The 18,240-nt window shown below is 43.2% G+C and overlaps 1 protein-coding gene across 3 annotated transcripts in view; it reads right to left on the bottom strand.

Moving 5' to 3' along the window:
* Positions 1–17,371, bottom strand: part of FBXO15 (F-box protein 15) — a 242,384-nt gene extending 225,013 nt beyond the window's left edge. The window contains exons 1-2 of one of the 3 annotated variants that reach the window (XM_086965436.1): positions 17,268–17,371; positions 16,817–16,982 (exon numbers count right to left, since the gene is read on the bottom strand). In XM_086965436.1, the coding sequence (XP_086821562.1) occupies positions 16,817–16,944 (128 nt within the window). In that variant the 5' untranslated portion in view covers positions 16,945–16,982; positions 17,268–17,371. Of the gene's footprint in view, positions 1–16,816; positions 16,983–17,228 lie in introns of all 3 variants that reach the window. The other 2 variants (XM_086965435.1, XM_086965437.1) reach the window with 2 other exon arrangements.
* Between the last annotated feature and the right edge of the window lie 869 nt (positions 17,372–18,240).

Genomic DNA, 18,240 nt, shown 5'->3' with positions numbered 1-18,240 from the left:
GAAACTGGCTCAACTGGAGCAAAAAAACAAAAAACCCAAAAAATTATTTCTTTTTGGGGCACTTGTGATTATCACCTGCAAGGACGATGAGCTTAATACTTTGTTCCCCATAGGAGATAAGCTTGCCACAAGCAGTACAAGTAATTTTAAAATCAGCAAATCTCGGCTGAATGCAAGGCATCACCTCAGATGTTTCTGGTTGCGAGGAAGTGGGTTGGTTTCTTTGGGAGGGGGTCCTTGATGACTGGGGGAGGTTACTGGCCAGTTCCCGGAACTCTGCTCGAGAGTAGTTGTTTGGATGCTTTCTTGTCATGTGCCGAATCATGGTATAGTTACCAAAAGAATATTTCTTGTTTGGGTTGCCCCGTGAAAGTTCATCATTGCAGATGAGGCAAGTCACCTTGGGAGCATTCACCTTTTTTTTCCCCTCTGGAATTGAAAAAAACTGCCAAATAATGTGTGGTTTGGGTTTATAAGGTGTATTTTCTTCTGGCAGCCATCTTCTTCTCCCCTCCTCCTCTTCCTCTTCCTCCTCCTCCTGTTCTTGACCACCAATATAATTTGGAGCTGGTCCTCTTGGTGGTGGTGGTGGTGGTGGTGGTGGTGGTGGGGCAGATGCACCAGCTGATGCTACTAATGAAGCCATTATTTAGAGCAAAAAAGTAGAGAGAGCAACAAACAGGTCTTCCTCAGTCAAAGGACAAAGTCAGAATAAGGAAAAAAGGTGGGGTCTTTCATCATTTAGAAAAAAAACTGTCCTGAACCAATGAGAAGTGTTATTTTCAGGTCACAAGACCAGGGGCTTCATCATTATGAAACTAAAACTGTTATGAACCAATGAAAAGTGTTATTTTCTGCTCACATGACCCGACGCGCTTACGCTACGCGCCCGGGGGCGCGGCCCGGGTCGCGCAGCGTAAGCGCGCCGGAAGTTTACGTTGTGCGATCGTATTCGCTCGAGTACTTCCGGGTGCGCTTACGCCGTGCGTATCACGCGGTCGCGGCTACGCGATACGTCACGATCATGTTTTCGTTTGCGATATTGACGCTTACGAGACGCTCCCGGAGCGCGCCCGGGGGCGCTTTTCAGAAATACGCTTTTCGGGGCGCACTCCAGGGCGCGCTCCCCCCAAAAATTAAAAAAAAAAAAATGGGATAATTGTAGAGACAGGTAGCCCTATTCTGAAGTGGTTTGTAAAAAAATTAACTTTATAAAAATATGTATTGTGCTACACTGGGCTTAATATATGTTAGAGCCAAAATGTAGCCCAAATGTAGCCCAAAGTAGCCCAATGTAGCCCAAAGATGGCCACCAGAGATCAAAAATTGTAAATGTAGCCCAAAATTCAACTAGATGTAGCCCAACTGTAGCCCAATGACAGAATGTACCAGAGTGTTAAAAAGAACAACTAGAGTGCTAACAGTCTTATTTATAAAGTGAAACTTATAGTTAGGAATTAGCATTAAAAAAACCTTTGAAATTCACTGAAAAAAACCATAGGTTTCACACCAGTTATAGTTAGGAATTAGCATTTAAAAAACCTATTAAATTCACTGAAAAAACCATAGGTTTCACACCAGTTATAGTTAGCTGGAAATTTTACTGATATAAAACCATTGAAATTCCCACGTTATAGTTAGTCGGACTCACTATAACTTGCGCGTGCAATGCACTGCTGATGACATCACATATTACATCACTCATGACATGGTCAGTGACATCACTCATGACATCACTGATGACACCATCCTTGTGACACAGTCACAGACCTCCTCTCAGTGTAAAGTAACCCTTGAGACACATATTCAAAAATAGAAACTGAAATTTTTAAAAAATGGACATACCTATATCAGTTACAACAAGCAATTCTGTACTTCCACTATCTATGTACACATCCATTCATTCACCAACAGTTCTATATAGTCACTCATACATATACTCACTCATCATATGAAGAGATACACCTATACATCCTGTTACACACCGACATTCATCCAAAAGTTACTCACACACATATTCACACGTGCAAATAAACTATTGAACAACCATTTATTTGAATATAGAGTTATACACACACTTCCACCTTACTTCTATTGAAAATTACACATATTTATTCTCTTAAACAATCACTTATAGAAACACATACTTATTTAAACAGGAAATCTTACAATCTCTTACTCTCACATATACTCACTTATATACATCAATATTCATATATACTAGATTAAAACATATGTAGTTACTGATAAAGACACTAGTGGGACAGTCATTCACTCACTAACAAACACATATAGACACTCATCCACCCATACAGTCCTGTACATATGCTGTCTTCAAAACACATACAAACAAAGAGTCAGTCACTCATGCATCTATGTGCTAAGTAATACCTCCACCAAACCATATAGACACTCATACTGATACTACTAAAAATATCAAATAACCCATATACATACGCATGTAGCTAATTATCAACACACGTAGCCACTTATACACAAAGTGAAACACTAACATATGAATTTAAATATTAAAACATAACTCACTAATATTTATTTTTCAGAAAGACACATATTCACTGGATGGTGTCATCAGTGATGTCATGAGTGATGTCACTGACCATGTCATGAGTGATGTAATATGTGATGTCATCAGCAGTGCATTGCACGCGCAAGTTATAGTGAGTCCGACTAACTATAACGTGGGAATTTCAATGGTTTTATATCAGTAAAATTTCCAGCTAACTATAACTGGTGTGAAACCTATGGTTTTTTCAGTGAATATATATATATATATCTCTGAATGCATAATTGACTGCAAGCGTTCTGTATAAGATAAGTCTTACTACGTTATTTATGCTGGAAAATCCTTAGTATTAATTGTGAGATCAGGAATAACGGGTGATGGTCTGGCGGGGGGCCCTGGGTGAGAGTGGCTCACATTTACTCTCATCACTGAGGACATGGTCCTTAAGCCCTAGTGTGGGTGGCGGGTGAGGGAGGGTAGGGTGGGTGGCAGTTTGAGGGTTGGGGGAGTTAGCGTGGGGGGGATAAACATAAAAGTTATACATGAGTACAACTTTTTTTGCTATCTGAAATTTTGGTTTGCTAGGCGGTGGTTCTATGATGTTGTGGGTTACATGAATGGATTTAATGGCAGTTAAAGGTATTAGATTAGGTACATTGAATGTCAAGGGCATGAACTCTATTAATAAAAGACAAAGGTTAGCTCAGGAACTTCAGGTGCTCCGCTGTGATCTTATTGGTCTTCAGGAGACGCATGTAGTATGGGCCAAACGGAAATTTTTAATTGAACTGGGGTATAATGTATTAGTATGTACTAAACAAACTTGCACATCTCGAGGTGCAATATTGGCAAAAAAGCATATTGTAGGCACAGGCCGGATACTAGAGGACGGTCTTGGCAGATGGACAATATCTGAATGTGCTGTCGGATCGTTAAAATTTACGCTATGCTCCGTATATGGTTATAATTTCGATGAGTCTGCCAGTTTAGATTTTCTCAATGTAGAGCTGGCAGCCTGGCCTACCCCTGTAATCGTATGCGGGGATCTGAATATAAATCTGCAACCAAACTCACTGAGTAACGATAGCTACAAGTATACCGGCAGGAAATCAAAAGTATTTAAGTCACTACAAGCACTCTTAACTGCACATGGACTGGTGGATTCATGGTCTTATCTTAGGGGCAGTGATCCGGGATACACTTTTTTTTCTTCACCTCATCAGAAGCTAATGAGGTTAGATTATTTTTTTATTGCACAACATTTGGTAACTGATGCGTGTATCCAGGTCTACCCAAGGGTCACGTCTGACCACGATCCTGTGGTCTTGACTAAGTCCAATTGGCACAGCTAGCAAACCCCAGGAATTCTCTTTTGATTGTAAATTGCTGCTGGACATAAAATTCCATGATTACATGAGTTGGATTACAGAATTTTTTAGGAATAATAGGGAGAGTACCGAAATGGGCTATGTCTGGGACGCGTTCAAGGCCGCTTTTAGGGGGGAGGTTCTTAGTTTTGGGTTGCATGTGCAAAAACAGCTGCGGTTAAAATTACAGGAGCTGTACCAAGGTCTCGGAATGGCTAAGGAGCGCCTTGTGCAAGATATACATACAGGTAGTGATATTCAAGATTCCGCAGCGGAAGTGGCCCGGTGTAAGGCAAAAATAAATCTCCAGTGGAGCCAAGAGGCAGCCAAAACATATACTGTCAAGAGACAGATGAATTATGAGTATGGGGAGGCAAGTGGCAGGTGCCTGGCCCAAAAAAATGAGATCTAAGGAAGCTGCGCAAATAATTATTTCCCTTGTCGACTCCACTGGACGAGTGGTAGAGAGTGAGACTGAAATATTGGAAGTATTTCAGCAGTTTTATGTAACACTATATTCAAATGAAGATTACGACATTCATAAAGCTGCAATATTGCTACAGCAGTATTGTAAACAAGATCTGGCCGTGGAGGCAGCAGCGAAGTTAGAGGCCCCTATCACGCTGCTGGAACTTGAACAGGCTATCAATGGATTACCCGCAGGCAAGGCGGCGGGGCCTGACAAACTCCCGCTGGAGATTTGTAAAAGTTTTTTTCAAGTCCTAAAGGACGATATGTTAGTTATTTTCAGGCGGGCTCAGACTGGTGCATATCCTAGGTCATGGGATGAGGCAAGCATTGTGTTTTTTAGAAAAAAGGAAAAGCCTGCAGACTGGGCAGCCTCATATCGGCCTATATCATTGTTAAACACCAACGGCAAAATGTATTCAAAAATAGTGGAGGCAAGGCTGGCAGCAGTGATCTCTCCACTGGTGTCAATACGGCAGCACTGGTTCATCCCCAAACGTGGAACAACAGATCATGTCAACCGGGTGATAGCTTTAATAGATCATGCTAATGGCAAAGGTGAAGCTCTAAGTCTTATACTACTAGATGTCAAGAAGGCTTTTGACCAAGTTTCTTGGGTTTTTTTGTGGGCTGTGATGAGAAGTCGGGGTTTGGGCCACAGTTCATAAAAGCCGTACAGACGCTATACCAACAACCAATAGCTAGGATCTGTACCATGGGGCTACAATCGGCAGTAGTGTCTATAAGAAGGGGAACAAGGCAAGGCTGTCCTTGCTCCCCTCTATTATTCTCTTTATATATCGATCCGTTTTTAAAGATGATGGAGAATAATTCTCGGATACCGCCAATAATAATACATCAACAAGAATACAGTGTCTTTGCATATGCCGATGATGTGGCTGTTGTTTCCCCAAAACCAGCAGAGGCAATGCTAGAGATAGAGCACCTAGCGGCTGAATATGGAGCAGTCTCTGGTTATAAATTAAACACTGCCAAAAACTCAGATATTATGTGTTAATACTGAACCTTACGCAGATCCTAGGGTATTACAAGGGGTGACATATTTGGGGGTACGGGTAAGGGCCTCCGCCTCTGCCCTGGTAGAATCTAGTTGGGAGAGGTTAATGTCTGGGATTCGGAAGCAACTAGATCAATCCGAATGTCTGCATTTAACATTAATAGGCAGATGTAATATATTATAAACATGATGGTCTTACCAAAAATGTTGTACTTTTTCCGGTGTGTACCATTGGAGATACCCCAGGCTAGCCTTATGCAGCTCCAATCTATGTGTATGAGATTTTTATGGGCACGGGGGAAACCTCAGCGTGCCAAGAGATATATGGTGTTACCTAAGGCTGTAGGAGGCTGGGCTGTACCTGATTTTGTGTTATATTATTATGCTTGTATGCTCCAGCACATGAACATACTGCTTACTGGGGTAGGACCGGTAGATCCTGCTGAACAGCCGTCTATATACAGTATGTTGTTAGGCACTGAAGTAAAAAAATCGCCTTTTTCTCAACCTGGACTGGAGCTACTACAAGCGCACAAGATTTAAGGGTCTAATGGCTGCATATAAAGTTTGGAATGCTGTCAAAAAAATACATAAGGTAGAAAAAGTATCCTGGTATACTCCACTGAGTGCTCCGATTTTCTTTCCCAGTGTATTTTGGGATCGGGTAGTGTATAGTTGGCGAGTCAAAGGGATAAATTGTGTGGATGATTTATTTACAGTAGGTGGGTTAAAATCGTTTTAACAGCTTAAGGAGCAATACCAGCTTCAAGCTCACATTTTTTTTAAATATTTACAAATCCGCGACCACTTGATGAAAGCTCGATTGTGTATACAACCTAAACCCTCATCGAAGCTAATCAGAAAGCAGCTCGGATAGGTGTACTTTATAATCTAATGATAGATGCTATGCCCAATGACTTAGAAACCCATATTAATAAACGGGAGAATAGATTAGGATGTCAAGGGATTTCACTTGAGACCTCAATTGAACTAGCTGAGCGCCTATTCATGTCTGCTAACTTAGCCGCTCAACATTATAAAACTATTTTTTATCTGTACCACACGCCAGATAAAATCTCAAAATGGGGACGCAAACCAGATGGAAAATGCTTTCGGTGTGGTGCCTCTGCTGCTGATGTGGTGCACATTTTTGGCACATGTGTAGAGATAAGGAGTTTGTTTGAGTATGTGGGCAAGTTTATATCTGGGATTGTGGGAATACCTGTCTAGCTGACACTTATGCAGATTTTATTGGGGGTAGAAAAGGGTGCTGGTGCGGGCTCGTGCCCAGTAATACTATGTATTTGGTTTTTGTAGCCACAGCTGTGCTCAGGCTTTGCATAGCCTCGTGTTGGCTGCAAAAAGATGCTCCATCATTCGATGCCTGGCAGGCGAGGTTCTTTGTCATGTTTAATATAGAACATAGTTTATATGCCCTGAAAGGCAGACGGAAAAGGAAACTGGGGGAGCAAATCTGGCGGGCAGTCAGATCTTATTTGGAAGTGGATGCTTGAATACCCCTGACTTCATATGTATTTGCACGCTTGTTTTATGATTTAAGATTATTTTGGTTCTGAAACCGCATAATGTCTGGTACATCTAATTTGTGAATAATTTTCGTATCGAATTATTATATCCGCCTTGAAATTTGTTGCTCCGAAGCATTGTTATGTACTCATGTATTTTTCCAATAAATATATATTTTTTTTTTAAATGAATGATAACAACCTCTTGTTTGAAGCTTTATTTGTGTTAAATCACGGATGCACACTGTTGATTTTCATTATTGATCCAGAAAAGATTGGATTTAAGTTATTTGAACTATACCAGCAGTGCACGCGGTCCCTCAAGTGAATGTTCAGACGTGGGACAGGCAGCCCACAAACACTGTGCAGCACACATAAACCTGTAGACACATTGGATTACTAGCCATATCTCTTTTGATTACTTTGCTTAAACTTTCTAAATTTAGGTGTGCACCGCTCTCATAGATTCTCACCATGTCATAGTTCACGCCTACTATATGGGTTTCCAACCTAAAAACCCAAAGCTGCTCTCTGTGAAAAAGAAAGGTCTATGTAGGAAAGTAGGATCTGCTTCTATGGTTACCCCCATGTTTGCCTGGTGCTAAACTGATATTGACTAGTCTGACTGGGATCCTTCTAATCAAGACCCCAGTCTATCTGCTTCATCCCTAAATTTGTATGTTCAGTACATAGATACATCTCAGTTTGGATACTGGGGTACCCTTATAAGTCCCTAGTATATGGTACCCAGGGCATAGGTACCCCAGAGGTCTCCCATGGGAGGAAGCATGCATTATGCCATCCATGAGAGACCATTCAAAATGGAACTACACGCCTGCCATTGCAGACTGTAAGTTGGTGCTAGCACCATTTACTACAGATATGGGTTTCCTATATCTAGTGTCACTGCACTGAAAACCTATGTCACCCCTATTACAGGCCTTTGCAATCCTGAAGGCAGGGTGCTTGGTTCGAAGTGAGAGGGTGCACCTGCATGAGCAAGACACCCCTACAGCCTACAGGGTCCATTCTCCCGGGTTGTCAGTGAAGCAGTCATTTCCTATATAGAGAGGAACCTCGTGATTACGTGACCATCTTGAAACTGGCTGCAACGAATCCTATCATGTTTGGTTTCGAACATTTTGGAATCATACCTCCCACCCCGTAAACGTCAGGCGAGGTATGATTCCAAGCACTGGAAGAGACCTCCCTTAGGCTCTCAATGTCCTGGGTACCCGTCTTCCAGACCCGGATAGCACAAAATGGTTGCTGCCGACCAGAGACATGATTCTGCCCTCCTGTTGCTGAGCCAAGCTCAAGCAGGGGAAGGCAGAACAATAGCCATCCTGTCACAGGGAGGTGTGACCACCTCCCCCAGATAGTATTTAGTGTATTCAGCCAGTGTGGATGCGCTTGCAAGCACCACTAAGTCTGCATGGTGGGCACATTTGGTGTCCTCATGCATTGCCAGTTCAAACTAGTCCTGGGAGCCGCTGGCTCCTGCTCTGGCTTGAAACTGGACAAAGGAAATTGGAATAACCTCCCCTCTGTCCAGAACCTCTCATGGAGGGTCCCCTGATTTTTCCGAACCCTTTCCATAGGGTTCCTAAGGGCTTATGTGGGTGTAGGTCCCTAGATTCGTCGTGGGATAAGATTCAGATCAGACACCTCTTCTACTTGTACCGTGTGGGCACTCTTGACTTCGCTGGACTATGTTTGGGCTCGGCTTCGCGCCCCTTCAAGTCTGCTGCATCGTCTGTGCCTGTGCACCATACAGGAACCTTCCAAGACCTGCGGGCATCAAAGACACCTGAAGGAATCTCCCTTGGAGTGAAGAAGTCACTCCCCAGCATCCTCAGGCACCGCAACTAAGTCGACCAGTCTGCTGATCCTAAGCTCCTCCGGACTCGAACGGCTCTGCAATACAGGTGGTGCTTTTCCACAGCTATAGAGGCCTGCTCTACCCTCTCATCAAGTTTGAGGCCAGTAGTCTTCGTGGGGTTTGCAATAACCAGACCCCTGTGCACTGCATCAACTTGTAGTTGCAAAGGCTTTTTCACTTTTCTCTAAGAAGATCTTCGGGCTCCAAGTAGCCCCAACCTCGAGCATCTCCTGTGACCAGAATCTTCAGCCACAGCGCATCATGGCCTGCATCTTTTGGTGAGCTGCTTGAGGTTCTCTTACGACTCCAGTGCCTCCGGCCTGTGGGTCCGCTTGAGGGTCCCTCTTGCTTCTCTTGGGCTCCCCTGATTGCTCGGTGCCCGCTCTGACTCTCTTGCTCTTGGCGAGTCCCCTTGACCTTGCTGGTCCCGACGTTGCTCCTTCTTCTGCTCCCGAGTTGGTTGCATTTGCTAAGGATTGATGGTGCTCCCACCGGACATCAACCTCTCAGCACTCAACATCATTTGTGGGACAGCTCATGCACGGCTTCTGGTCTTCCTCAGTGTCTGGTCTTCCTCAGTGTCGCCTGGTCCTCAGAGCTGCAGAGTCAAGATCCTCGTCAACTCTCCTGCAACACTGGACATCAGAGGGCATTTGTCTTCCAAGTCTCCTGGTCACTCTTGATGGGCATAGACTCTGTCACCTCTGCTTGCAGGTAATTCTCGTCTAGAATCCACCTTTGGATTCAACGAGAGACTTTCTCCTCTTCCAGCAGCGGCACTTTTCCTGAAGTCCTCCATTGGAAGCGATGGCGGTTTCCGACAGCACTAAGAGAGTTTAGTTACCGCTAGGTTAGGTAGGTGAAACACCACACTTAGTAGGTCTTCCAAAGGAGATGCTCGTGGCTCTCACACTGCTAGATACAGGGAACTTTAATTCCAAGAACTGAAAGCACTGTGTGCCTCTAGAAAGTTTAAGAAAGGGAAACGTGCCAACACTGAATGCCTCTTAGAGGTGTTCCTGTTAGATGCCCTCAGTAAAACTAGTGGGTCAGATGAGCAGGACAGAGTGGGTGGGCCAGGGCGTGAAGATAGGCCGGGAGGGGAGCCCCTCGTTGACCTTTAATCTAACCCTGACCAGGTGGAGGTTGATGGCTCCCACTTGGAGAACTTGGAACTCCCAGAGGACACAGCAGGCGGCCTTGAGGAAGCCTCTTTCGTTCCTTCTTGGAAAGTGCAGAATAGACAGAGGAGGTCTAGATCCTCCTCTCATGAATCCAATGCATCAGGACATTCAGCAGGGACCTCCATTTCTAATGATAGGGAGAACTCTTTGGATAGGGACTACCAACTTCTTGGGTTTGAGAAAGTTAGGCTTAGGCTCAGGCATGAGCCGTTGGACCTTGACAGAGAATCCCTACAAGTCCAGAGGGCAAGGAAGAAATTGGGACTAGAGTCCCATGGTGGCAGCAACAGTGTCCCTAGACCTAAGGATCATTCCTATGAACATAGGAACCTGAACAAGGTTGTCCCTCCCAACCATGTTGGGGATGACATCCACAAATGGATAACTGTTTTAGAAAGGGCCTGTCAAGTTTAGAGGGTCCCTCATGAGCAGTGGGCAGCTATCTCTTGGCTCTCCTTTGCTGACAAAGGTAGAGATAAGCTCCTCACTGTTAGAGAAGAGGATACTGATAATTGTACAGTTTTGAAGAGTGCTCTCATTGATGGGTTTGGCTTAACCACTGAGCAATACAAAATTAAGTTCAGAGATACCCAGTAAGCACAAACCCAGGACTGGGTAGATTTTGTGGATAGTGCTATTATGGCTCTGGAAGGTTGGTTACTTGGCAGCAAAGTGCATGACTATGAAGGATGGTACAATTAGTTAATGAGGGAGCAGATCCCTAATAATTGTCAGAACCAGCTCCTACATCAGTACCTTGTTGACTCAGATCTGATTTTTCCCCCAAGAATTGGAAAAGAAGGGCAAAGAAAAGAAAGCTTTCTAAAAGGGCCCAAAAACCTGCATCTGGGGGTGGGGGTTGGGGGTCACAATCCACACAAAATGCAATCAATCAATCAGAACATTTAATGAGTTCATGACGTTGGTGGTGTCTTCAGTGCTGATGGGGGTCCAGGCGCTGAGGGTGGTGGTGGTGGGGGTTGTCGGTTCGGTGACTGGAGGCGGAGTCTGGGGTCCGAAGCTGTCATGTATATCTGCGATCTTACGGTGGAAGAACGTGGCGAGGGAGTTGCAGAGTTCTTGTGATGGTGTGATGTTGTTGTTGCTGCCGCAGAAGTTGGAGAGCAAGAAGAAACATTGGTGCTATGTCTGTAAGGTAATGACACATTGGACAAAGAATAGTGGTTGTCCAAAAGTCAAGGAGACAACTACTACCACCACTGCGCCTAAGGCAACCTCTCCCCCTAGTACAAGAACAGGGAGTGGTAGAGGAAATTAGTGGGGTTAACCTAGGGTTCTGAGGTGTGTTCTGACATAGTCAGAACTACAGCTCAATCTGTTTTGGTCTGTGATGGTGGCATAGAACTTTCCACCTACCTTGTCAGTCCCCGTAACCTGGGCAAGTACAGACACTTGCCTTTGATTAATGGAAAAGAGGTTATGGCCTACAGGGACACAGGGGCCAGTGTCACTATGGTGACAGAGAAACTTGTGTCTCCGGACCAGATCATACTTGGCCAAATGTACCAAGTGACCAGTGCTAACAATGTCAGGACTGGCCATTCCTTGGCAGTTGTTAATTTCAGCTGGGGAGGGGTAACTGGACCTAAAAAGCTTGTGGTTTTGTCATACCTACCAGTAGAATGTTTGTTGAGCAATGATTTGGACACTTCAGCCTGGACTGAGTTTGAGTTCAGGATTCATGCAGAAATGCTGGGCCTCTCTGCAAGTATGTTTGCTGTGACCAGGTCACAAACAAAGCAGCTTTCCACTGAACAGGCCCTGGATCCTGGAACAAACTACCATGTGCCTTTCAAAGAAGGAGCAGGAGGGGTAAGGCTGTGTCCTCCCCCCAGACTCAGAGTGAGGATCAATCTCTTATGGGAGATGACCTTAGCATCTTAATTATTTTATTTGCAAAGTTTTATATAGCGCTGGCTAGACCCGGAGGTATCAGAGCGCTTTACATGAGTAACAGTTTTACAAGGTTACATTAGTTACAGTAGTATTGTAGAACATAAACGACAAGTCAAGAATGTAATTGGGGAGGTGGGTAGAGACAGGAGGGGGAGGCATATTAGATCAGGCAGGCCAGCAATGGAGGAAATTGCATCAAGGGACCAAAATAGATAGTGTAAACAAGCCCACAAACTGGCTGGTGTCACGAAGTCACAGTGTCCAGTGAATCTGTGAAGGAACTGCTCCACATGAGCTTGAACCAGATCAGGTTGAGGTCTTGGGGGCAGAGGGTCCCCTCCTGGAGCCTATTATGTATGTTGTGCTATTTACTGTGATTTCTTGCAAAGTATTGTGTGAATTGGGAAAAAAACTATTTTTCATCCCAGAATACCCTAATTTTAGTACAGTGGACCATTACATGGGACCAATTGGCCGGAGCATATTGTAGACATCTAAAACAGTTAGGTGGATGATTTGCATACATTTTAGAAATGGCCGCAGGTGTGCGGTACAATAACCATTTACCAAAAAATAACATTCTACGCCAATTGGCGCACCGTAGTGTGTTGAAATTAAATTTGTTAATAGTCCGCCAGGTGTTCAAAGGTAATACATGATTTTCTTGTTCCTGCCATTTATTAATTGCTTTTTGGCTTAAATCCTCCTCCCTGCTCTGCGCTACACAGTGCTTCCAATCCCCGGGTTTCCTTGTACTTTCATTCACAAAAAGGTCGTTAACCTATTGGGCTGACTGATTAAACTGTGTAGCATCCAATTGCCCCGAAAATGTATAAATTGTAGTATAAGACCCGATCAACATAAAGTTCCTGTGAATTAAACGTGCCATCTCTATCGGGGTTATCCATAATCTATTTCTTTTTTTTTTTTTTAAATCGATTACTTTAGTAAATCCTGCCCTGGCCCAATTTTCCACTATCTATGACCCTCTTTTAATCCCTATTTTAATCCCTTGTTTTTTCCAAACCTATTATAAGATTATGATTTCCTTAAATGTAAAATTGATGCTTTATGGTTTTGATCCCGATCTCAAGCTCTCTGACCAGCTAGATAAATTAGTGTATATTGCAATGGCAGTGGCCAGGTCTTTGCTATTGCAGAACTGGCGGTCAGAACAGATCCCATACATGCAGGAATGGTTACAGAAAATGAGGAGAGTCAGGAAAAGCAAACAAATCTATGCATTGCGGGTGGGGGGGGGGGGGGGTAAGAAAATTTGATAAAATCTGCGAATTTTACTTTGATTAATTTTTATATATGGGATATTGAGGATGGAAGTAATTGTTATTATTGATTGTATCTGCAGGCGTGTTATGCTTTATGATTAATTTTATATTCTGTATTATTGATCAGTAATGTCACTAAAGGACTTCAATAAAACATTATAGTATAATAAAAAAAGTATTGTGTGAATTGTGCATAGGAGATATTTGTATTTGTTAGAGAGTATTATATTATAAATACATATATGTGTGGTTACGTTTCACTTAATCTATACTATGAAATTGCATTCTGGTAAAACCTGCTGCTTTACACTCTTTCTGGACTAAGCCTGAATGCTGCTCTCCGCAGCTAAGACTTCGAGAGCTTTTTAAGGATGTCTAAGACCTCATAAATCACCATAAGGGTTGTCTGGACTGGTGCAAGTTGTCCACTTACATATGGGTATAGCGTATGCCAGGCCAGCTTCTCAGTCTGTATATCCAATCCATGGATTTAATTATTCGGTTTATCAATCTCGGTCCAAACGAGATCCCTCTCTCCATGATTTATCCCAGGAAATGTCATCTTAATTTTGTTGCATCGGAATTTAATTGTGCTCCTGTGCACCATTATTATAGAATCTTATATGTGGTAAGCCCAATATAATAAAGCCTACAGAGACAAATAATCAAGTAGATGGCGTCGCTGGTATTGCAATTACTCTGATTCCTTATTTCCCATGGTCTATGAAGGCCCAGATTGGTCCTTTAGCAACTCTCTAGCATCGCTCCTCCAAATGATCAAGATGTCAACAATATAACGTTTTTTTTAAAAATTGGGTCCCTCTAAAAGGGTTGTCTGTTGGGTAACTATATGTTGGTTTGAACTTCTGCATGTACAAATTAGCTATGCTGGAGGGTGCAGGTACTCCCCATTGAAGTTCCGGGAAATGTGGGGGTATAGTGGATCTTGAAAACTGAAGAAATTCTCTTTCATGCTCAGACGTGGACACTCCACTACAAACAAAATTGGAGTTTTATGAGGAGGGAGGTTGACCCGAAGATTAGAGATTGATAGGGCTGTTAAGATAAGTATATATAGATAGGGTTGTTAATATAAATATAGAAAGGCTTGCTTAGGCACACAGACAGATAGGTGAGTGACAGACAGGTAGGTAGAGAGATCGACAGGTGTACAGACAAGTTGGTAGGCAGGTAGATAAAAGGATAAATAGGTAGTTAGATAGACAGACAGGTCGATAGCTAGACAGAAGGGTAGGCAGACCCGTAGAAAGAGATCAGACTGGTATATAGATAGGTAGACAGGCAGAATAATAGATAGTCTTGTAAAGATAGAACAGCATCTATGTAAATCTGTCTACGATAGATATAAATAGGGTTGCTTAGACAGAGATACAAGCAGGCAGACGAAACAGATGAGAAGATAAGTAGACAAACAGGTAAGTAGCAGTCCGATAGATAGAGATAGATGTTGTGAAGATAGATACTTGGAATAAATGGCACAAATGTAATTAGTAAAATAATAGTTGAATGTCTCGTTAAGCATGGCATACAAGACCACTGAAAGCAAACTAGAAATACATATATGCAGAACGGGCTACATCTGTTAACATATATATTTGTAGTCTTCAATAAAATACATACCTCCTTGACATACAAGAGTGCAATTATAAATGCACTTGGTGCGTGCATATTAAAAAGAGGATTACTTCATAAAGAAATCTTTCAAATGGACACAATCTAGTATGCTGTGAAACAGCAGCAGTCAGATTAGGAAAGGTCACTGAAAAGGAATTGAATATGGCGTTAGCAGGAGACAGTAACTAATAAGAAAGGACTGTCCCCAGAGCTCATATTGGTAGCGTCCTAGCACATCAGGCTGTAAACACAAAAAGAATTGTTTAACAATAAAGTGAAAACAAACTACTGGCACAGAAGGGAACTAAGTTGTGGTCGTGCTCCTGGAGAAAGAACAAAAATACAGTCACTCAAAGTGCAATTAGCCAGTGGCTGAAGTAAACTGATCCACTGCCCTAAACTGTATGCTGCAGTGGAAGGAAGCAAAATGCGAATGACACAGCAACAGACCAACAGATGAAGAGAGCTGGCTGAAAGCACCTTTAAGTATATTACACAAATAATTGTTGTAAAATCTAAAAGGTCTTGGCTAATGCCAGATCTAAAAAAAGAAAGAGAAAGTGTAAGTTGAGGTGTAAATTGACTGAGCCTCTTAATAAAGTGATGTCCCTTTGCTCATTAGATTCATAGCAGCAGAGTATCAAGAAAGGTAAGGCTTTTTATTTTAGGTGTGTCAGAGCGGAAGAAATTAAAGCGGAACACTCGCTCAAAATTTCGGTAGTGGAGTGTACATTCAGTGCCCCAGCGAACGATGATGGGTGCTTTCAAGTGAGGGCATCAAATCTTTAAAACAGTCCTCATCCGCCTCCTTCTTTCCCCGCCCCCACTATAGCAGTCATTATGTTATTTTCTATGCTCAGGGCACAAGTCCCAAAAAAAGAAGTGAGGGGAGGCTGTCACCGGAAGTGACGTCACAACAGGAAGTGACATCACCAAAGGTGGCTTGCACCATCTGGCTCATTGGCTCCCCTCGCTCACCCATTAGATGCGATTGCATCTGAGAAGCCAGCGCGTGAGCAGCGTGCTGTGAGCTCCGATCTCGTCCCAGAGAGGCCAAAGAGTGACGTCCATCTGTTTGGCAGGGGGGACGGTGTCCACCCGGTAAAATAAGTGGGGGGACGCCGTCTACCCGCGTGGTACCCAGACTCGATCCCCGTCTATGCTTGAGTTGAGAAAGTGGCAGGCACACTGCGCCGGTTTTTCAACAGATATCTGACCCTACTACAATAACTGACTTTGCAAAAACCTACAAAAAGGTTCTTTTGTTTGTAGTGGTGCGGTGCACACTCTCAATGAGAGTGGTGTAGATCCAAGTGAGTCCTCGTTTTGTTTAACAATCAGCTTAGAAGGGCACTCAGTGGTTCAATTTCTGGTGCTTTCCAGCAGTTGTAACATCTTCTTAGAGTGCCTTGTTGCTCAAATGGGTAAAATTCTTAATATATTTGTATGTTTTCCTGGTCTTGATTGCTTGATTTTGCGTGCGAGAAAGAGTCACTCTTAGTCATTGAAATGTCACTCATAATTAAACTGAAACTATGAAAATGTCACACTTTGCAGTCTGAAACTTTGGCACCTATGGAGGGGCTCCTGTGGTTTCCTCCGCCCCGGGGGTTCTTTCATGTGCCACCCACCCTCTCTCCTATGTGTTGTTGGGTTGCGCCGCTGTGACAGTCAAACTGTGACAGTCATTAGAATGTCACAGTGGCCAACGTTCTAAGGTGAGCTCCCTGCCAGGAGCATTGACGGGGTTTGTTTGCGATCACAGCTGTGGCTGGGATCCTCTGTGGTACTTCTCTCAATAAACCATCTTGGTTCACCTTTACCGAGTCTCTTCGTCTTCCTGCCGATAGTGTGACACCCCATCTTTCTACAGCTCCGTTTCTCGTGACGCCGACCATCGTTTCACTACCCTTTCTCTTGCTACCATTTGACTACCAGTTTACGTGATTCCAGATTTGTTTCTCCATTTAAATTCAAAAGGACAAGTCTTAAAATATATTACTTATTACCTGCCATCCAAGGACCCATATCGTTGGGGCGGGAGTGCGGATGTTGCTGGGGCCACAGACCGTGCTGCTCCGCCTCTCTTCAGGAACTCCCTCTGCTGCTTCTGGAGCCAGCCGCGTCCGGCTGCCATGGTTACAGACCGGACGCACTGTTTGGGAAGCGGTAACTCTGGAATAAATGGAGAAAAAAAGTAATAGATAACTCAAAACACAAAATCCAGTGTTGTACAGAAACTGATCATCTGTTTGGCAGTCGCCTTCCTAACACAGTTGCTTCTGTCCGCATAAAAAATGTGAACTCAGGATGCCTGTGAAGCAACACTACACACACTTTCTCTTATACAGCAGTAGACATTTTTATACAAAGTAAGTACTGCTTTTATTTCCTTCTCGCAGTATAAGCTTCATTGCTTACCCCAGCAAAACCGAATAGTACGCCAAGAAGCACGCACACCTTTCTTGTCAGCTAAAGTGTTCTGTTGACTTTGTCCAAATAGTACCGTGCCGTTTCGAAACCGTGGTAGGATGGCTTCCACCTGTGTAGAGGCGGACGCACGCCGTAGAGACTAGCTTTTTGACCTATTAGCGCCCCGAGTACAGTCAAGCATTAGATTGGCTGACAGCCCCCGTCTCCCATTGGTTGCTGCTGCAAATGTCAGCTGCCTCGGAAACACGCAAACTGTTTTATTCTCACTTTAAATTCTCTGCAGTTCAAGATAAATCTGTAGGGACCCCCAGACCTGTCTGTGCGGCGTTTAAATGACGAGCACTCCGGCAGGGGCGGGAAATACAAAATATAAAAGTTAAACCAAATGAGGAAAGAGTCAGGATCAAACAAACATTGGTAAATGCATTAGGTTTCGGTAACGTGGTTAAAAATATTTTTGGGGGGTAAGTTTTTTTGAGAAAGACAGACTTCTCAAGACCTGGCTATTCAAGCAGTGGCACCCCCCCCCCCCCTTAGCTCTTTAGACCCTCGCGGGTGAGTAGTTCTCCACAAATCTTTGATAGATTCATTCATTGATTGATTGAACTTATGAACTGTAATAAGATAGATAACTGATCAAAGTTGGCTCCGTTCAGGTTGATAGGAAATGTCTATACAGTGTTTTAAATGAACTTTTACATTTTCTTTTAAATAACAAACACATTTTTAACCGTGTATTGTAAAAATTCGATTAACTAAGACATAGGGAATACCTGTATTTAGTGATGTTCTTATGTATATAATGGTTTTTTAGATATTTTATGATTGTACTCATGTATTTATGAACTTTTATGATATTTTTATCGAAATAAAGTTAATTGAATTGAATTGATTGATTGATCCACTGTCTGGAATATATAAAGGGGATTGGACATCAATGCGAAGTTGCGAATTCCATTGCACCACATTGAGGATCTAAGGCACTGGCCAAGAAGTCAAA

This window comes from Lissotriton vulgaris, chromosome 4_1, assembly GCF_964263255.1.
Source record: "Lissotriton vulgaris chromosome 4_1, aLisVul1.2, whole genome shotgun sequence".
NCBI classification, from domain to species: Eukaryota; Metazoa; Chordata; class Amphibia; order Caudata; family Salamandridae; genus Lissotriton; species Lissotriton vulgaris.
The sequence above is the reverse complement of the archived record's forward strand: the minus strand, read 5'-3'. Positions and strand labels throughout refer to the sequence as shown.